This window comes from Panthera pardus, unplaced genomic scaffold (assembly GCF_024362965.1).
Source record: "Panthera pardus isolate Hobbes unplaced genomic scaffold, ASM2436296v1 HiC_scaffold_11, whole genome shotgun sequence".
Taxonomy (NCBI): Eukaryota; Metazoa; Chordata; class Mammalia; order Carnivora; family Felidae; genus Panthera; species Panthera pardus.
Genome location: NW_026526666.1, coordinates 7,108,759 through 7,129,771, shown reverse-complemented (window position 1 = coordinate 7,129,771; position 21,013 = coordinate 7,108,759). Strand labels below are relative to the sequence as shown.

Here is a 21,013-nt window from a genome sequence, read left to right as displayed (position 1 = left end):
GTTTCTGCTTCCTCTTTCTTCCTCCCTCCTTCCCTTCCTCGCTTTCTCTGTTTTCTTTCTTTCTTTCTTTCTTTCTTTCTTTCTTTCTTTCTTTCGTCTTTCTTTCTTTCTCCTCACCTCACCTCTCATCTCCTTTTCTTCTTTTCTCTATAAGACTATTAGGCCATTAGGAAAACCTTTTTTTTTTTTTTTTTTTTTTTTTTTTAACGACAGTCAACCCCAAGGCCTCATATCTCCCCTTCCTCCCCACACCAAAAGATCCATCTGGGTCCTGGCTTTTAGCCAATGCCTTATTTTCTTTGACCTGACAGCACTGGGTAGTAGCACAGAGTGTTGTGATAGTTCTTTGGGGGAGGAGGAGTAACAGGGCCCCTGTCCCCTCCTTCTCCAGCAGGGGCTGGGAGCCCAGGGGGATCACTGGGTCAAGTCTGGTTCCTCAGAGTCCCCAGTTCTCAGCCAGGAAAGGTCAGGAGGGCTGGGGTTGGGGAGTGTCATGGCTTACAGCTTTTAACAACAGGCCCCAGGATATGATAACTGTTCCCACTGGGCCTGAGGTCTCCTCATCTTTGTTTCAAAAGCTGCTCAGGCCCTATCGGAGCCAGAATTGGAAATCAATCAGTGCCACCTAACAGACTTGAGAAAACGCATCTATTTATTATCTATGTGACCAATGGGGTTGCTTTAACACTTGGCGATTTGCATGTCCAAGGAGAGCAATTTATTTTTAATTATTTTATCAAGCACACACGTCTTCTGCAAACATAATTAGTTCCCTTGCCAGAGGATTACCGGGGCTCTGAGAACTCCCACTGTAGCCTATGGGTTCCTTACGTTTCTCTCCCTTTATCGGCTCATTTGAAATACTACAAGTGTTTCCTTAAATGTGTCAACACATCTGTCTCTTGTCTCTCAGGTAGGGTGGCATATTTTTCAGAAAACAAAGCTAAGGTTATGACTCCTTAGAAAGTGTGATGCCCCCTGCCCACCCCCCGCCCCCAGCAGAAACCTGGAGTTTAATTGGTATTTTGAAGAGAAAGAACAGAATTGAGCCCTGTCAGATAATCCCAGCAGACTCTAGTACTGTCCCCTGCCTGGGCTACTCTTTCCCCTTATCTCTCTTCCTCTGTCCTCAGCTGGGCCCCGCCTTTCAGAAGCTTGGAGCTCAGCACTTTTTCACGTTTGAATCCGGCTCAGACATTGCACAGAGCAGACACTCAAATGTCCAACCGCACCACCCGGCGCAGAGCACGGGAACGATTATTTCCCAGTGAGCACCTCCTAGTGTCTGGCAGAGATGGGGGTGAGGGATCTAGTGGTGACCCGCCCCATCCCCTGGGGTCGTCACCTTGCATCTTCTGGATGCTCTGCTTTCATACAGCACGTTAGATGTCCAGAGAAGCCACACGGCTCCATTTGGCCCATGGGGAATTTTCAGGCAACCAAGCCCCAAAGTCATCTTTTCTCTTTTCTTGAACTGAATAAAATTTTTCACCTAACTCAGGAGACATTTTACATGAAACCTCTTCTTTTTCCAATTATGTACTTGTTCCATTTTCCTGTCTAAAACTTAGTACAGAATTGTACTTTTGTTCATTGATTTCAACTTTTCCGTTCTATGTCAGCACCTGGTTTTCCCGTCAGCATCTTGTGTTTCAAACCCTCTTTGGTAACAGAACAACCCTCTGTCTCAGGAGTTGGCCACCTATGGCCCACAGGCCAAATGCTGCCCACCACCTGTTTTTTAAAATACGATTTGTGCGAATACAGCCACTCCCGTTTGCCTACATATTACCTCTGGCCTCTGTCACAATAAAACGGCAGTGGTGAGTCACTGCCAGGGGGGCTATATGACCCGCAATGCCTAGAATGTTTACTATCTGACGCTTTACAAGAAAAGTTTTCCAACCCTGCTCTTTTTTAGTGGCTAGTGTTCTGTCTCCGCCATGCCCTGTGCTCCTGGGAAATTTTATTTGACCTGTTGTATCTGTATCTGTAATATACCTGATTAACTGAAGAATAATCCTAAGCCCTCTGGATCAGTGTCCAGTCCAAACAGTTGTGAAGTTCGAATCCTCTGCCATACTCCTACTGGAGATGGAAAATGCATCACTCCGGAGGTATTTCTACTCTGTGTGGGGTGAGACGACAAGGAGGTGACAAAGGCATGAATAGGCTGTTTTTGTTCTTTATAGTCTATTGAGATGTATAGGAAACAAGATCTTGAACGTGCACAAGAACTTGGCCTTTATTTGGTGGACAGTGGTGAGCCATTGAATGTTATTTAGCAGGGAAGGGGCAGCTTCCTTCAGGAGAATTGAAAAAGGAGCAGCATAGATGATGGGTAGGGGTTGGGTGAGGGCTGGGGCAGTACCAGGACAAAATGACACCGCTAGCCTCAGGACACCACCTCCACTGTCCTCTAATTTGTGTAACAGGGATAAAAACAGCTTTATGAGGTTTGTGGACTGAACCAAACTGTCAGAAAGTTTCAAGTCTTACAGCAAGCTCAAAGAGGTAGCTAATGTATATTTGTTAAAGACAATGACATGTTATGAGATTCTTCTTCTGGTTAATAAATATTAATTTTCTATTGATAAGTGTAGAGATGAGAGAGTAGTATCCTTTCACTTAATTGGCTTTCCATTTACCTTATCTTTTGTGTTTTTAAAGATTTTATGTATGTATGTATGTATGTATGTTTATTTTAGACAGAGAGAGAGAGAGAGAGAGCAAGCATCGTGGGGGAGAGACAGAGAGGGACACAGAACCCGAAGCAGGCTCCAGGCTCTAGCTGTCAGCACAGAGCCTGATGTGGGGCTCGAACCCACAAACTGTGAGATCATGACCTGAGCTGAAGTCTGACGCTTAACCAACTGAGCCACCCAGGCACCCCTAAAGACTTTATTTTTAAGTAATCTGTACAACCAACGTGGGGCTTGAACCTACACCCTTACCTTATCTTTTTGATGCTTGCTTTTTTGTTTTATTTACTTGTTAGACATTTGGAGTTTCTACTATGTCATATTTAAATCCAAGGCTCCTTTTGGATCAGCTCTGACTTCCAAATAGAGATATTTTGACTAGAAGAATAATTATCACATTAAACCATTTGCTGAGATGGTTTTGGCGAGGAGGTATAAGTTCATATGTCATAAATAACCAGTAAATGAAAACCTGAATTCGTTATGCCTTTAAGGTCACAATGGCACAGGGTGTTGAAAGTGTGTGCTTCAGTTTTAAATGGAGAGATAATCCATTTTTGTGGATGGAGAGTCTCAATACTGTTAAGATGCCAATTTTCTCCAGATCGCTCCATAGATTTGATGCAGTGGTTATCAATCGGGGAGAGAGGGCAGGGCAGTTGTGCTTGCCAAAGGACATTTGGCAATTTACAGACACATTTTTTTAAATAATCTTTTTAATGTTATTTACTTTTGAGAGAGACAGAGAGAGGCAGTGCGTGAGCAGGGGTGGGGGGCAGGCAGAGAGAGCAGGAGACCTAGAACGTGAAGCAGTTCCAGGCTCAGAGCTGTCAGCACAGAGCCCAACGTGGAGCTCCAACTCACAAACCATGAGATCATGGTCTGAGCCTAAGTCAGATGCTTAACCCACTGAGCCACCCAGGCGCCCCTTGACCTGTGTGGCACCACCTGGGGTGGGGGGAGGGGTTACTACCGGCACTTAGTGGGCAGCGGCCAGGGTTGCTGCTAAATCTCCTGCAATGCACAGGACAGACTCCTTTCCCCACAGCAAAGCCCAAAATTTCAATAGCGTTGAGGATAAGAAACCCTGGTTTAATGGAATCCTAATCCCAATCCCAGGCAATTTTAGAAATCGATGAGCTCATTCTAATAAATGAAAATATAAATAATCTAGACAATATTTAAGAAGAAAAAGTTGGAGGAATTATGAGCTCAAGTTCCAGGACATTCTATAAAACTATAATAATTACAACAGTGTGTTGTAGGAGCATCTGGCTGGCTCGGTCCATGGAGCATGTGACTCTTGATCTCAAGGCCAGGAGTTTGAGCCCCATGTTGGGCATGGAGATTACTTTAAAAATAAAGTGTGATGGTATATATATTTAAAAACTGCATATTATAGGTGCAAGTATAAACAAGGAAATCAATGGAACAGAATGGAGTCCAGAAATATACTTACATATGTAGATTCACCTAATTTCCATTATAGGTGCTACTGCAGTGGGGAAATCATGTTTCTTCTAGCTGCTGATGCCATCGGATATTCATATGAAAAAAAAAAAAAGAACCTTGACGCCTACCTCACATTTTATACTACAAAGGAAAAAAATAAACTGGGTACCGCTAAAATAAAATATTCATCAAAGATATCATTAAGTGGTTATACACAAGCCATGGATGGAGGGAAAATATTCACAAATCATATCTAACAAAGAATTTATATCCAGAATATATACAGAACTCCTATGAATAAATTTTTTAAAAATGTTTAAATGTTTATTTTTGAGAGACAGAGAGACAGAACGTTAGCAGAGAGGTGCAGAGAGAGAGGGAGACACAGAATCCGAAGCAGGCTCCAGGCTCTGAGCTGTCAGCACAGAGCCTGACGCAAGGCTCCAACCCACAAGCCACAAGATCATGACCTGAGCCGAAGTCAGATGCTTAATCGACTGAGCCACCCAGGCGCTCCCATAAATAAATTTTTTTAAAAAAGGAGGAGCATGAAGCTCAACTTAAAAATAGACAAAAGACTTGTACAGGGGTTTTACAAAAGAGAATTATCAACAGTCAATAATCACGTCGGTCAGTTCAGGCTTCACGAAGCACATGCCAAGATGGGATTAGACATGCAAGGGGTCTACTGAGGGAAATGCCTATGAAGGAAAAGGGGGGTGGGGCAGGAGAAAGTGGGGAGAGCCCTGGACTGTGGTGCAGGTTTGACATCTATAAAAGGATCAGGGAAGGAAGGCGGATGATGTAGGAAGAACTTTAGACACTGCAGTTTTGAGGTAATCTGGGCCAAGCTGATGGGAGTCTCTTAAAGATTGGCTATTGGAGAAGGGCTCCACTGGGCAGAAATGGTCTAAGTCTAGTATCTCTGCCCTGCTTAGTCTTTGACTGGAAGCAGCAAATTTCCTGGGAAAATGTGGCCTCAGTGTGAGCATCGTGACAGATATGATGATCTAGCTGCTGGAAGCTGTCAGTCAGCTATGTTCCTTGCAAAAGGTTCCTTGAAGTGAGATCTGAATAGTGCAGCCCCGTGGCCACAGCATCTGAAAAGACGCTCAACATCATCACTCATCAGAAATCTACAAATTAAAACAACCACGAGATACCCGGATGATTAAAATGTTAAAGACAATACCAAATACCAAACGCAGGTAAGAATTTAAAGTTACCAGAACTTAATACGGTGCTGGTGGCAGTGTAAGTGTGTTCAACTATTTTGTAAAATAGTTTGGTAGTTTTTGATAAACATGTACCTGCCCTATGACCTAGCAACTCCACTCCTGGCGTTTACCCAAGAGAAAGGAACAGCTCTATCCACCAAAAGACATAAACAAAAATACAGCTTTATCCATCATTGCTAAAAACTAGGAACAACCCCACTGTCCATCAGTAGGTGAATGGACGCATAGTTTATATATATTGTGGAATACTACCCATAATAAAAATGAACAAACTGCTGTATATGTGATGGCATGGATGAATATTACAGCATTTTTTGAGTGAAATAAGCCAGGCACAAAAGGGTATGCACTATAAGATTCATTTATTTGAAATCCAAGAACCGGCAAAACGAATCTATGAGGACAGAAGTCACCATAATCATTTCCTCTGGCAGGGGAAGTATTGACTGGGAAGTAGCAGGAAGAACCTTCTGGGGCAACTGAAATGTTTTTTACCTTTATCTAGGTGATGGTTTCATGGGTGTATGTATACCTACGTAAAAATTTACTAAGCTTTCTTAAGACCTAGCAATTTATGTAAATAATCTAATATTTAACTTAACAAATATATAAATATAGTAGTATATAACTGAAATAACTGTATGTAAATAACTTACACCTAAGTTAAATTTTTTTTAACGTTTATTCATTTTTGAGAGACAGAGAGAGACAGCACAAGTTGGCTGGGGGGGTGGGGCAGGGAGGGCAGAGAGAGAATGAGACATAGAATCTGAAGCAGGCTCCAGGCTCCGAGCTGTCAGCACAGAGCCCAACACAGGGCTCGAACTCATGAACCACGAGATCATGACCTGGGCCACAGTCAGAAGCTTAACTGACTGAGCCACCCAGGCGCCCCACAAAAAAATTTTTTTAAGTGTTTGAGAACCAACTAGATGACCAACACAGAGGGAACGATTTTAATACAGTGGGAAAAAAGATTTTATTTGTTCCACAAACATTTCCAGATATTCCGCGTGTGCCAAGACATATGCTGGGAGTTAGGAATGCAGAAATAAGTGATATCATCCATTCCCTCTAGGAGGAAAGGAGAAGGGAGCTGATGTTCACTATGTTGAGCCGCCATCATGGGTTAGGAGCACCAGAGCTTTACAACAAACTTGTGAAGCTGAGATCTAACCATAAACCAGGAGAAAGCAGTTAAGTATCATGCTTTAAGTATCAAAAAGAGCTGGCCCTTGAGCCCAGATGCATGAACTCCAAAAGCAACACCCTTTCTATCACACTGTGCTTCCTCTACTTATAAAGATGCCACCATCTCATTCTGAGCAAAGAGCTGCACACACAAGGTAGAACAGGAGCACCATTGGGACAGAAAAACTAATGCCAGATGTTTGCTTTGTCACATGTTAGGATCCGGTTTGCTCTAAAAAGGGGAGACTAAATTTAGACAGGGGACAGGGGACCCCTTTGCACTCTTTGCCCTGGTTCCCACAGATGTCCATTCAATCCCATGCGTGTTGATTGCATGGCTACTCTGTGCTACCACAGGATGCTGCCCAAATAAACACATGAGAGCGTGTTTTTGTTATGGTCTCCCATGACTGAAGGCAAATGCTACCAGTTCTTGAGTCTGTCTGTAGGGAATCTTTGTACTGTTTAATAATCTCATGGCAGCTATTGGTACCACCCTGCTGGCGGCTAAGAATTGTTCGAGGATCTTTTGTTCTCAATACCCAAGATATGACCCTCCCCCCCCCCAATAAAATGGTGCTGATGTCAGGATGGCCTTTACTCCTACACGTGGGCCAAATACCTCCTAGTCCCAGAACTGACAAATCGGGATGCTGTGCGAAAAAACCCGATCAGTATTAGGACCTAATGTCAGGTCCGAATGTACATGTACTAAATTCTAAAGTCTAAGTTTCCAGTCCAAATTCCTTGCTCAAAACTTTTCTTCATCGAGGGAAGGTATTCAGGGTAGTATTCAGTTTGGGTCGCTCAGAAGCAGTAAACCAGGAGCCGTCCCAACCTGGCAATAGAAAGCTAAGTGGCAACTATGATATTTAGTAATCCTTTCACACAAAAGGAAGAGCCAACACGTGAGCCCCCGTGAGAAGAAAGCTGCAGCAAGATAAAATTGAGGCTGCCAAATACTCCCTCTTAGGGCTCTCCACTTTGACCTCTTGCTCCTTTTTGGTGGGACGCCCAACGAATACATCTGGGTTTCTTAGTAGTCAGGAAGGTGACCTCTGGATTCAGACTGCCTGCGGGGAAACCCTGACATCCTTCGCTGGCCATCATCTTTGCCAGTTAATCTTTCTTTGTCTCACTGCCCTCGTCCCTCCAGGGAGGGGATCCCCACTACTCCACAGAGTCTGTTGTGAGGGCTAAATGAGACAGGCGCGTAAAGGAGACAGAACTCATAAGTGTTGGGCATCATCGACAGGCTGGACATTTTAATCGTCTCTGCTCCGGAAAAGGAAACCAGATACCTGCATTTCGCCTTCTAAATTCTTAACATGATTGTGGAAAGAACAGGGTATAGACATGTGGTCCAAGCATGGGCTTTGCTACAAAATGGGATCATTGTTTGGGTCCACCGCCCATGAGCCTAATTTTGGGAAGGATAAGTATGAAGTTTCAGGAAAGAGGATATCAAGGCAAATGTGGACAGAGGAACATTCGGACAAAATTGTCTGAGTGCTTTACAGTTAAATGAAGAGACAAGGGAGTTTAATCCAGGAGTTCCAAGTGAAGATATATAAATATATGGGAATTAATGGGGAAGGGAGTCACTGGAGACTCCTATCCTGAGGTAGTGTATACCTGTATTAATTAGCTAATTCAATTTGCATGCAGATTTGAGTGCAAATGGCACATCTGGAAAACAAATGTTATGGTAGATAGCAAATACTTAGCTTGGGAATTTGTTTTAGTCAGCTCAAGCTGCCGTAACAAAATGCCATAGACTGGGTGGCTTACACAACAGAACTTTAGTTTCTCACGGTTCTGGAGACTAAAAGTCCCAGATCAAGATGCCAGCCAACTGGCAAGCACCCGCTTCCCAGCTTGTAGACTGCCAACTTCTCTCTATGTCCTCATGTGACAGAGAGAGAGAAGAGAGAGAGAGAGAGAAACACACACACACAGAAGAGTCTCTCTGGTATCTCTAATAAGGGCACTAATCCCTTCATGAGGGCCTCAGCCTCAAGACCTTACCTAAACCTAATTATCTCCCAGGGGCCCCACCCCCACATACCATCACACTGGGAAACTGAGCTTCATCATATGAATTCGGGGAGACACAGTTCAGTCCATAGAAGAAATTGACAGTGTAATTAATGCACTGGACGGTGCTTTGCTCCATACCTGTGTTCTTCATGCCTGTTAACATGCTTCAGATGCGGTAAGTTATCTGGTATGTTTTATTGTACGTGCACACTCTTGGGTAGGGTGTACGGCTTAAAAACAAAATCACTCATGCGAACAGAATGTCCCCACCTACCACTTAGCCCTGCTCCAGCTGTTCTGTCAGACGTAGGCAACGACGAAAGTGGCAGGAATTATGTCACCTCGAGAAAAGTGTGAGGATGGAGAGGGACGACTTCGACGTGCACGCAGAGCTCTGGGCAGGCAGGCAAAGAACCCGGGTGAGTCCTCCTGCACAGCCAGTCCTTAATGCTGTCTCCCAGCTCCGGGACTGAAGACGAAGACCCTGAGGGTTGGCAGGAGGGGTAGCGGGAGCAGGAAGAGAGAAAGAGGAAGGGGAGGGAAGAATGAGGCAATTAGCATAAAAGTGAGAAAGCAGAAATAAAAGCCAAGGTCCCACAGAAAGAAGAACCCCACCCAAGCTCTTCTCTGGGGCTTAGGTGGGTCGGTCCCATCCGCAGCACCAGGCACCAGTAGGTTCTGAAGGAACCCACGGACTGGGAGAAAGAAGGAGGCTGCCTGCTTCCCGGAAGAAACTTCCGGATGGCAGGAGGGGCGCTAAGCTCTACGGTACTGGGGCCAGGCCTCACTGGGCCCCCCGGGCTACTGCAGAGGGGAGGCTGTGTCTGCTCTATGGAAGACTTCTGCTTCGAGTGAAAGTGGAAGTCGTCCAGGAAAGCGGGGAAGCTCTAAAGGGGAAGTGAAGAGCTCAGAAGAGCTCCATCTTTTGAAGGGGATGCTCTGGGCTACCCAGGAAGGCCGCCTCGGCTCTCCCTCAAAAGAGTTATGAACTCTCCTTCTTCTCATTGTCCGGCTGGAGCAAATCCCTCAACTCGCCCGGCCTGCCTTCATCCCGATGCAGGTGAAGCCGGAGAGAGGACCCGGAGGGAGGTGGAGGATTAGATAAGAAGTGAGAAGTGACAGACGGGTGTCAGGCAAAGACAGGGGACTGTGTGACTGTCACTGAGTGAATCATTAGTCTGGTGTGAGACAGGGGCCTCTTGTCCCAAGGAACCACATCCCCCTGCAGCTTCTGGGCCGCTTCCTGTGCTGCTCACCAAGAAAAAAAATCACCCAGATTAACCTCACTTTCTCATCTACTCTGCTGTGTGGACTGGTAAATCGGGACAGGGACAGAGTATGCACGAGCTGCAGGGAGGCATCGAGGCAAGAAAGGGCAACGTTTCATTTCAGGGACTCTGTGCCTGACCGAATAACCATACCCAAATCATGAAGCTGCGGCCGGCCCATGTGCCTTGGGCACATGATACCCAAGTGCTCTGCCCGGTTTAGCATTTCTCATGGCAACTCAGATGGAATCCAGGGGAGCGGGCTTGTCAAGTGGTCGGCTGACACACACAGTCAGGAGGTAGCACTAATAGGTCAGCTGACAGGAACAAGATTCAAAGAGATCTAGACAGGTGAGAAAGATGGATCCAAACTAGCAGGATGAAAGCTGGAATCCAGAGTTTAAATTTAAGCAGTTAGGTGCACCAGGTAGGGGAGACGCGAGTTCATGCATGAAAAACGAAAGCAGTGGTTCTGGTTGATTGCACACTTGATGTGAATAACTAGTGTGACATATTTGTTAGAAAGCAGAGAGAAATTTTGTGTTGCCTTATATTGCATGTATATATGGTCGTATCCCAAATAAAGGAGATAATTATCCCACAGGATTCTTCATGCTGAATTCTGTTTGAGAGGCCTCAGATTAAGCAAACGTTCATGGAAAAGTGCTGGTGAGGGGTTCCGGAGGGGAGGGAAATGATCACAGCCGGTGGAGCAGGCTGAGGATGTGGGGAGGATGAGACAGCCATATTCAAATATTTGAAAGTGACACTGAAAAGAATTAAGTGTATTATGTGTCACTCCAGATTACAAATAAGTGGAAGTTTCAGACAGAAAGACGTATTTCTCCTCAACAGACATTAGAATTAACTGGCAATTTGAGATACCCTAACAGAGAATTTGCTGTCACTTGAAGTCCTCATGCTGAATCCATTAGGGATGAAGTGGAGGGGATTGGGCAGGCACACTTGGTGACTTTAGTCCCTTCCGCTCTACGGTTTAGTTCATTTCACTTAGTAGATATTTACTGAGTATCTACGCAGCATGGTGAGCAAAACAGAAGTGGTCTCTCTTGGCACCTACATATGTAATCTATGCGGAGGACACAACAAATAAACAGACCATGCAAACTAAATGTTATGCAGAAAGCAAACAGTGAGCGGAGGCAGGGAGTAGCAAGGAAGGACCTCTTTAGATTAAGTAGTCATGGAAAGTCTCACTGAGGTGATACTTCAGATGAGACCTGAAGACCTAGGGGCCAGGCTTTTAAAGAACTAGGGAAAGGGCGCCTGGGTGGCTCAGTCGGTTAAGCGTCCGACTTCGGCTCAGGTCATGATCTCACGGTTCATGAGTTCGAGCCCCACATCAGGCTCTGTTCTGACAGCTCAGAGCCTGGAGCCTGCTTCGGATTCTGTGTCTCCCTCTCTCTCTGCCCCTCCCCAACTCGTGCACGCATGTTCTCTCTTTCTCTCTTAAAAATGAATAAACATTAAAAAGAAAAAAAGTTAAAAAAAAAAGAAGATCTAAAGAAACGTGTCAGGCCGAAAGTACAACATAGTGCTTGCTTCAGCAGCACGTATACTAAAATTGCAACGATACGCAGAGGATTAGCACAGCGCCTGTGCAAGGATGACAAATTCTCAAGGTGTTCCATATTTTTGGTTCCACTCAGAACCAGCCACACGGGAGCATGGGCAGAGGGTTATCAAACCCTTTCCCCTTCAGCATGGGCTATGGCCACTGGTTAACTGTCTAGCTCTGTCCAAATATGGAATATAAGGCCAGGCAATCTTGCTCATGGAAAAATTATCCCTGATTGGCATATTAACATTAATCTTCTTTGAGTGTGGGAAAAGAAAGGAAAGGAAAGGAAAGGAAAGGAAAGGAAAGGGGAAAAAAGAAAAGAAAAGAGAAAAGAACAACCGAACAATGGCCTTAAGGTAAGACAAAGCCTGGCACGGGGAGGCAAAGAGCGCAGGTCAGGACAGCTGGAAGGCAGAAGGTGAGGAGGAGAATGGCAGAAGGTGAGAGAGAGAAGTGGACAGGGCCAAAGTCACATGGGGCCCCCATGAGCCAGGATGAGTGTTTCAGCTTTTTTCTAAATTCGATGGAAAGCCACAGAAGCATTTTTAAGCAAAGAACAACAGAATCCAATTCATGTTTTTAAAAGGTGGATGAGTTCTTTTTTTTTTCCTTTAACGTTTATTGATTCTTGAGAGAAAGAGAGAGAGAGAGAGAGAGAGAGAGAGAGAGAGGAAGGGGTAGAGAGAGAGAGGGAGACAGAATCTGAAGCAGGTTCCAGGCTCCGAGCTGTCAGCACAGAGCCGATATGGGGCTCGAACTCACGAACTGTGAGATCATGACCTGAACTGAAGTTGGACGCTCAACCAACCCACTGACCCACCCAGGGATTTTTTTTTTTTTTTTTTAAATAATAAGAGTAACACATGAGAGTTGTAGAAAATAAAAATAAAAATCTGACCCATCTCCCAACCCAGCCTCTCAGAGCCATAGGAATGGAACCACACGATATGTACTCTTAAAAGTTAACAGTCTGTTGTAGTTAAAAAGTATTTTTCACATGACCATGATCATGGTGTATATACAATTGTGCTGGGGCACCTGGGTGGCTCAGTCGGTTGGGTGACCGACTTTGGCTCAGGTCGTCCTCTCACAGTTTGTGGGTTCAAGCCCCGTGTCGGGCTCTGCGCTGACAGCTCGGAGCCTGGAGCCTGCTTGGGATTCTGTGTCTCCCTCTTTCTCTGCCCCTTCCTGCTTGTGTTCTGTCTCTCTCAAAAATAAATAAACATTAAAAAAAAAAGTATATACAATTGTGTTACTTACCATGATCACAAACCAGAACTATTTCTTTGATGTCCTTGGATTTATAACAATTGATGTCATTTTTACTTAGGTTTTAGTTTAAGTTCCATACAGATCTTTAAAAGAAAAAGCCTTGCAAAACCATTGAAAAAGCGGAAGATGATGGTTAGCAACCACATGCAAAGGAGCTCAACTGTTGAGTCATCAGGAAATGCAAATTAAAACACAGAGGAGACACCACTTCACCACAACGAGAACCAGTATCATAAAAAAGGCAGACAGTAACAAGTGTTGGTGAGGATGTGCAGAAGTTGGGACCTTTATACACTGCCCATAAGAAAATAAGATAGCATAGCCACTTTGGGAAACAGTTGGGCCATTTCTTAAAGACTTAAACATAAACTTAATACACAACCAGAAATTCCACTCACAGGTATGTACCTGAGAGGAATGAAAACTTTGTCCACACAGAGGCTTGTTAGTGTTCATGACAACACTGTTCTTAATAACCCCAAAGGGAAAACGACCCAAATGTTTATCAACGGATGAATGAATACAATAGGATACTCTTTGGCAATAAAAAGAATGAAATATGGATACATGCTACAACATGGAGGAAACTCAAAAGCATTAGGCTACTGAACAGAAGACAGCAATTTGTTACATGTTGCATATTCCATTTACATGAAATGTCCAGAAAGATGAAATTTATGGACAGAAAGCACATTGGTTGTTGCTTGAGGCTGGGGGTGTAAGTGAGGATTGCTATACACAGGTTCAAGGGAAATTTGGGGGGCGGTGGTAACAGAAATGTTCTAAAACTGGATTGTGGTCATGGCTGCACAACTCTATAGGTTTACTAAAAAAGTACTGAATTGTACATTTACCAAAAAACCACAACAAGGAAGTAGATGAAGGAGAGCACGCTTTGAACCAGTTTGGGGACAATATTTTAAGAGCAGTGAAATTTGGACCCTAATAAAGAATATTGGTGCAACAAAAGAATTTCTAAGGTCTTTTGGCTTTTCTAAAAAAAAATTTTTTTAATGTTTTATTTATTTCTGAGAGACAGAGAGAGAGAGAGAGAGAGAGAGAAAGGGAACAAGCAGGGGAGGGGCAGAGAGGGAGACACAGAATCTGAAGCAGGCTCCAGGCTCTGAGCTGTCAGCACAGAGCCTGACATGGGCCTCAAACTCATGAACCGTGAGATCATGACCTGAGCCAAAGTCGGATGCTTAACCAACTGAGCCACGCAGGCACCCCAGGTCTCTTGGCTTTTTATTTTTTTTATTTTTTATTTAATTTTTTTTTTTAACGTTTATTTATTTTTGGGACAGAGAGAGACAGAGCACGAACGGAGGAGGGGCAGAGAGAGAGGAAGACACAGAATCGGAAGCAGGCTCCAGGCTCTGAGACATCAGCCCAGAGCCTGACGCGGGGCTCGAACTCAGGGACCGCGAGATCGTGACCTGAGCCGAAGTCGGACGCCTAACCGACTGAGCCACCCAGGCGCCCCTCTCTTGGCTTTTTAAATGATAAACCATATTTATCTTTAGCACAGTATCATTCTGACTGTGCTTATGTCAAAGGATAAGGTTAAAATGGTCATATATTTGAAAGGCACAAAATGAGAGGAAATTGAATTACCATTACATATCCTTAAACAAACAAAAAAAATGAAACAGCAGGAGGGACTTGTGTTTGGTTTTTATGTTCGTAGGCTGCCACCTCGTGGTCATTTATAAGATGGCACAACTTGCTTTGCTTTTTTAATCTTGAATTTGTCAAGCCCTGTCGGCATATCACAAATATCTGAACGCTTGGCTATGCGTAGGTTAAATCCCTGAATGAATCACTGAATAATCTATACCTCATAAAAATACGGTAGTGGCAAGAATTGGACTGGGAATCTCAAAAAATCGCTTCCAGCCCCTGATCTGCCTGGTGTCAACTTTGTGACTTTGAGCCAGAACAAGAGTAATCTACTGGCCCTATCTGGTCCCAAAGTTCAAGCACAGGCTCTGTAAGACAGTGGTTAGGAGCATGACCTTGGGGTAAGTTCCTAACTACCCTGAACGTTGGTGTCCTACTCTTTAAAATGGGGATAAAAGAACACCCACTGCCAAGGTAGGTGTCAGAACCAAGTGTGAAAATGCATGTAAAATCACTGATCTCTGAACACCCTTCTGCAGTGACAGTGAGGGTTTCCTCCCGTGACCACGTGCTTCACGGGCACAAATCCTTTATCTGACATTTTAAAGTAGTTACCTCTCCCCACCCCACCCCAAAGAAATAAGCAAAAACCCAGAAAGATACAAGTTCAGAAAACAAACTACGTTTCTTAGAATTATCAGCCGACTCGAAAAACACATTTGAACAATTTAATTATTATTATTTTTTTTTAATTTTAATGTTTATTTACTTTTGAGAGAGAGAGAGAGCACGCAAGCGAGAGAACACATGAGCAGGGGAGGGGCAGAGAGAGGGGGAGAGAGAGAATCCCAAGCAGGCTCTGTGCTCTCAGCCCAGAGCCTGATGCGGGGCTTGAAATCACGAACCATGAGACCATGACCTGAGCCAAAGTCGCTCACCCAACCGACTGAGCCACTCAGGCGCCCCAACAATTTAATTATTAAGATGAGTGAAGCCAAAGTCTGCACAGAAGCTGGAATTTTACAAATAACTTAGAATCACCGATTATTTAAAAAAAAAAATACAGACAGTGGCAAGGATGTCAAGAGATGACTGGTCTAGCTGATCCTCTCTCTGCCAGTATCTTACAGGTGACTGACAGGTTTAACACATGCCAGCTGGCACAATGGTGACCAGAGAAAAGAGAATTCTTTCATTTTCCCAAGAATTCAAATAAGTGTTTGCATCAAAGGGATGTTATGGCATAGGCCAGCGAACCAGTCTGCCTAAGGATCCACACCATCCGAAACTTAAGAGTTTCTACTATTTAACTCCATCACCCATTATATTTCCCTAGGATGTCAAAATGTCGAGATGATCCTAGCTTTTATTTGCCAGGTGGATGTTTTGGCATCGCTTATAAATTAAGTTTTTTGTTTGCTTTTAAACAGCTTTATTGAGGGATAACTTAGATACCGTAGAATTCCCTAATATATAGTTGTCCGAGCCTTGGTAAACGTATACAGTTACGCAGTCATTACCACAATTTGATTTTAGAACAATTCCATCATACATTTTGCATCTGACCAGCCCTATAGGGAAAGAATTTACTGGATCATTAACGTGTGAGTTTAAATCATCTAGCCCTACAGAAGACGTGAATAGACATTTTTCCAAAGAAAACATCCATGTGGCCAACAGACACATGAAAAGATGCTCAATGTCACTCATCATCAGGGAAATACAAATCAAAGCCACACTGAGATACCACCTCACACAGGTCAGAGTGGCTAAAATTAACAAAAGATGCTGGCGAGGATGTGGAGAAACAGGAACCCTCTTGCACTGCTGGTGGGAATGCAAACTGGTGCTGCCACTCCTAAAAAGTGTGGAGGTTCCTCAAAAAATTAAAAATAGAACTACCCTATGACCCAGCAATAGCACTACTAAGAATTTATCTAAAGGATACAGGAGTGCTGATGCATAGGGGCAAGTGTACCCCATTGTTTATGGCAGCACTTTCAACAATAACCAAATTATGGAAAGAGCCTAAATGCCCATCAACTGGCAAATGGATAAAGAAGATGTGGTTTATATATACAATGGAATACTACTTGGCAATGAGAAAGGATGAAATTCTGCCATTTGCAGCAACGTGGATGGAACTGGAGAGTATTATGCTAAGTGAAATAAGTCACTCAGAGAAAGACAGATGTTATATATTTTCACTCATATGTGGATCTTGAGAAACTTAACAGAAGACCAGGGGGGAAGGAAAGGGGGAAAAAATAGTTACAAAGAGGGAGGGAAGCAAACCACAAGAAACTCTTAAATACAGAGAACTGAGGGTGGATGGGGGGGGGGGGGGGAGAGGGAAACGTGGGTGATGGGCATTGAGAAGGGCACTTGTTGGGATGAGCACTGGGTGTTGTATGTAAGCCAATTTGACAATAAATTATACTCATAAGAATAAACTAAACTAAGCTAAAATAAAATAAAATAAAATAAAAATAAGCCACCTAGCCCTAGAACTTAGCTTAGGCATTCCTTTTGAATAAATTAGCTTTAGAGGAAAACAAACTAAAACTCTCAACTTTACTCAAAATAGAAGTTGATGAAGCACATTCTCTCCAGGGTCTGCAGGCTAATTAGAATATAAAGTAAATGTATAAACTAAGCATAAAAGTTAATACACATGCACTAATGTATGTATATATTTTGAAAAGTATATATTGTAGAATTCATTACAGTTTATGCCAGGATTATGGCCACCTCTCACCCAAGGACAACCTTATCTGTTTTCTCACTCTTATAAATATGGTTATCAACTGTCTGGAGCTTAAACATTTTGATCTGGCATATTCCAAATTTATGGAAGAAATATTCTCCTTTTCTTTAATTTGGCTATGATTAAATTAATCACAGTTTATTGACTCCACTCATCTTGACATTGAATATCATTTTACTTGATTATTTAAGTGTTCGTTCAATATGTGCTAATGCAGTCTCCTTCATATACTAAGCTCCTTGTGGTTAGAAAAACTGTTTCAAACTTTGCGTGAAAATGACTTTTATTTTTCTCAAGCACCTAGTTCACACTGGGCACACAAAAAGCTATTTAAGAAGTACTTGTTTCATTAATAAATGATACCTCAGGTCCGTCTCCCTTCCTGTGAAGCTTCTGCCCTCCCCCCACATTTACATTTATCATATACCCTAGATTTCCTAGACATTACAGAGTTTCTGTCCAACTGTCCCATAAGAACAGTTGCATGTGCCACACCACATGTCTCGGCATATGGTCCTCAATAGCTGTAATATGAATCCATCTCTACTGCAATACATCTCTTGATTTCAATTCCTCCCTTTCTGCTCACTAATAGTTCTGATTACCATTTCAAATACAGTTCCCTTTCTTTTACTTAACTTCATTCTCGATTTTTTAAAAGTTTGTTTTGAGACAGAGAGAGAGAGCGCACGCGCGTGCGCAAGTAGGGGAGGGGCAGCGGGAGAGGGAAACAATTCCAAGTAGGTTCTGCGCTAATGAGGGGCGGGGGGTAGGGACCGCAGGCGGAGCTCCATCTCACCAACCATGAGATAGTGATCTGAGCCAATATCAAGAGTCAGGAGGCTTCCCAACTGAACCACCCAGGCACCTCTCAATATTTTTTTAACATTGCAAAAGCATACTAATAGAAAAAGTCTGACGATACAAAATACACAGAGTACACCAAAGGTAATCTATTTCTCTCCTGTTGTTTCCACTTGGACTCTTACAACTCAGGGCTCCTGCACCAAGAGGCCCTAGAGAACATTCAGTACACAACAGGATGCAGCTGGGCAGCCCCCTGGGCACCTGTCGGTGGATCACCCACTCACTAATTCTGTGACCTTGGGTGAGTCAAACTTCTGGGAACCTCGGGACCTTCCGTATAATGCCCGTCTCACCAGGCCGTCAAGTCAAGAGACACGTCTACGTGTGAGCACCCTGCGAAGTCTAAAGCTCCACGCACACTTAAAGGATCACTGGGGGGTGTTGCAGAAGTCTTTGCGCCTGCGTCCCCCACGACGCGCCCAGTAGTAGCCCGCACCCCACTTCGCCCCAGCCCTGGAGGGGTTCACAGTCTCCTCCCGCGGTGGCAGCTTCTCCGGGCCTACCCTCCCCAGGGACCGAGCGCCAGGCCCCGGCTCGGAGACGACCGCCAAGCTCCAGGCGCCGTCGGCCTCCGGGAGAAGGGAGCCTTCCTTGCAGAGCTCCCCTCTGCAGCTGCAACGTACGTTCCCTCTAGGACCGCCTCTAGGTCTCACCTATAAACTGGAGTCGCCCGGGCCTCAGCCTTGCCCTTGCCCCTCCCGGCAACAGCCAATCGAAGCTTCCTAACGCGGAAACCCCCACCTGGAAGAGCCGCGCCAGCTGCAGCCACGCCCCACCATTCAAACGCCGAGTTCCCGCGAAGGCGGCGGGTGAAGGCCACGCGCGGTGAATTATGGGGGTTGAGGCTGCAGAAGCGGGGTACTGATTGGCTCCTGAGAGAGGAGGGCGGAGTAAAAGGCGGAAGCAGGCGTTGGGGCCCGGCTCGCTGGAATTGGAGACTGGAGCGGTCATGGAAGCGGTTAGGTGCTCGGAGCACGGTAAGGGGCCCGCATCTTTTAGGGGCTCCTCCGGGAGTCTGTCAGTCTAGCGTGGCATAATCGTTATCAACCTTCTCTCCTCAGGAACCGTCTGCTTTCTCAAGACTGGCGTCCGCGATGGTCCCAACAAAGGAAAGAGCTTCTATGTGTGCCCGGCGAACTCTTGCAGCTTAGTGCTGGCAGCCGAGTAAGTCTCGAGCTGGGCACGACTGCCTGTCACCGCCAGCTCCCCTCTGCCCGGCGCCACAGGCACTAGGAGAGGTGGGGACCCTGGTGTGTGCAGCCAGGGCCCTTTAAGTAGTTGATAATCCCCGGGCAGCGTGGGGTATTGGGGAGACGCTCTGTACCTGCTTGCTGTTGGGCCCTAGGCAGCTTACTCACCCTCTGGGCCTCTGTTTCCCCCTCCTGTAAGATGGAGGATCAGCTACATCTGGAACCTTCTGGTCCTTTCCAGCTCTGGGTTTCTGTGCGCTTGTCAGGCCTTCTGCTCGGACATTGCTTCTCCCTGCTAAGTGAGGACATGCAGACATAGTAGAAAATAATTGGTTCCTGTTTCGCACTACTTTTAGGCCGAACTTGTTTTTAAATGTTTGAGGTTAAAGCACTCTGGTGGTCAGATTATCAGCTCCCTTTTAAAATAGGATTCTGTGCGTTTAAGGGGGTGAGATTGACAATCCAAAGAAACAGGTTACTTTAGGGATTGACGCTGGAAAAAAAGGCAAGTATCTAATTCAGCACTCTGGTAGTTATTTTTTAAATATAATTTATTGTCACACTGGCTAACATACAGCGTGTAGAGTGTGCTTTTAGTTTTTGGGGTAGATTCCCATGGTTCATCGCATACATACTACCAGCACTCTGGTAGAAGCAAAAAGTTAATACTGTTCTCATAAAGTGTTAATGTTTTGACACAGTACCAAGTGTCCACAGCCTATGCGAATTTTTAAACTATCACATTAAACGTTTTTCCTGATGTCTACGGAACTTGGTAGAGAAAAATAAATTTTCTCCTTCTGAAATAAGACACAAAGTGGGTATCCATACTAGAAAATGAAGTATTTTTCAATGTGTGTATTAACCTGTGTTTTCCCTTACATGATTTAGACGATTTGTGTCTTTGTTGGGCTTTGAAACTAAATGAAGGAATTGGTATACTTTTTCAGATTTGACAAATACACTTTTAGACAAAATACTTTCTTGGCTCCCTAATAAGTTGTCTTTTTATTGGAAAGAAATTACTGGGATCCAGTTTGGTTACATACGAAATGATTTTGAGAAAAAGTGTCAAATCTTAAGATAGAAGGGACAGGCCAGGGGCGCCTGTGTGGCTTAACAGGTTGAGTGTCCAACTCTTGATTTCCACTCAGGTCATGATCTCACGGTTCGTGGGATGGAGTCCCTCGTTGGGCTCAGTGCTGACATTGCGGGGTTCTCTCTTTCCCTCTCCGCCTCTCCCTGGCTTGCGCACTCTCAAGTAAACATTTAAAAAAAAAAAAAAAAAAGAAGGGGCGGGGGCGGGGGCGGACAAGCCGCGTATACTATCAACAACATATCATTGTGATTTACTATTTATTTCTGATTTCTTTACTGAGTTTCTTAGGTTCTAGACCTACCTCAAGTTCCATGCAACATGGAAGCACATTCAGATTTGTAGGAAGTAAGCATTAATGGTAGCGTAAGACTCAGTTTTATGTTAAAAGAAATATACTCTTGGGCACCTGGCTGGCTGAGTTGGTGGAGCGGGAGAATCTTTGTTTCCGGATTTGAGTTCAAGCTTCACGCTGGGTGTAGGGATTACTTAGAAATAACGTCTTAAAAAAAAAAAAAAAAAAGAAGCCCTTCTGTAGACTGCCATTTATACAGATGCACTGCTATCAAAGCAGTACAATGTAATGACAGTTATTTGATAAACTTGATCTCTTTGGAATATGTCTGGGGAACTAGAATATAAGCAAAACAAAGGAAGAAACAAGTGCCACAGGCCCTATGAGAGTATATTTTAGGTCTACACTCAAAATTGTTTATCCTCAAATGTTA

General features: G+C 44.3%; 1 protein-coding gene, 1 long non-coding RNA gene and 1 other non-coding gene across 3 annotated transcripts in view; 2 read left to right on the top strand and 1 right to left on the bottom strand.

Annotated features, from left to right (window-relative positions):
• Positions 1 to 7,170: 7,170 nt before the first annotated feature.
• Positions 7,171 to 18,808, bottom strand: LOC109272141 (uncharacterized). The gene is made up of 3 exons (XR_002082310.2): positions 18,653 to 18,808; positions 8,898 to 9,107; positions 7,171 to 7,421 (listed from the first exon to the last, which is right to left on the bottom strand). It is a non-coding gene; the product is annotated as an uncharacterized LOC109272141 (long non-coding RNA).
• On the top strand, positions 11,447 to 11,549 carry LOC128775970 (U6 spliceosomal RNA). Its single transcript, XR_008420948.1, has one exon. It is a non-coding gene; the product is annotated as a U6 spliceosomal RNA (small nuclear RNA).
• Positions 18,809 to 18,895: 87 nt separating the features above from the next.
• The window catches only part of TTF2 (transcription termination factor 2), a 41,182-nt gene continuing 39,064 nt past the window's right edge, over positions 18,896 to 21,013 (top strand). The window contains 2 exon segments of the mRNA XM_053889332.1: positions 18,896 to 18,976; positions 19,061 to 19,163. Of these exon segments, the coding sequence (XP_053745307.1) occupies positions 18,949 to 18,976; positions 19,061 to 19,163 (131 nt within the window). The 5' untranslated portion in view covers positions 18,896 to 18,948.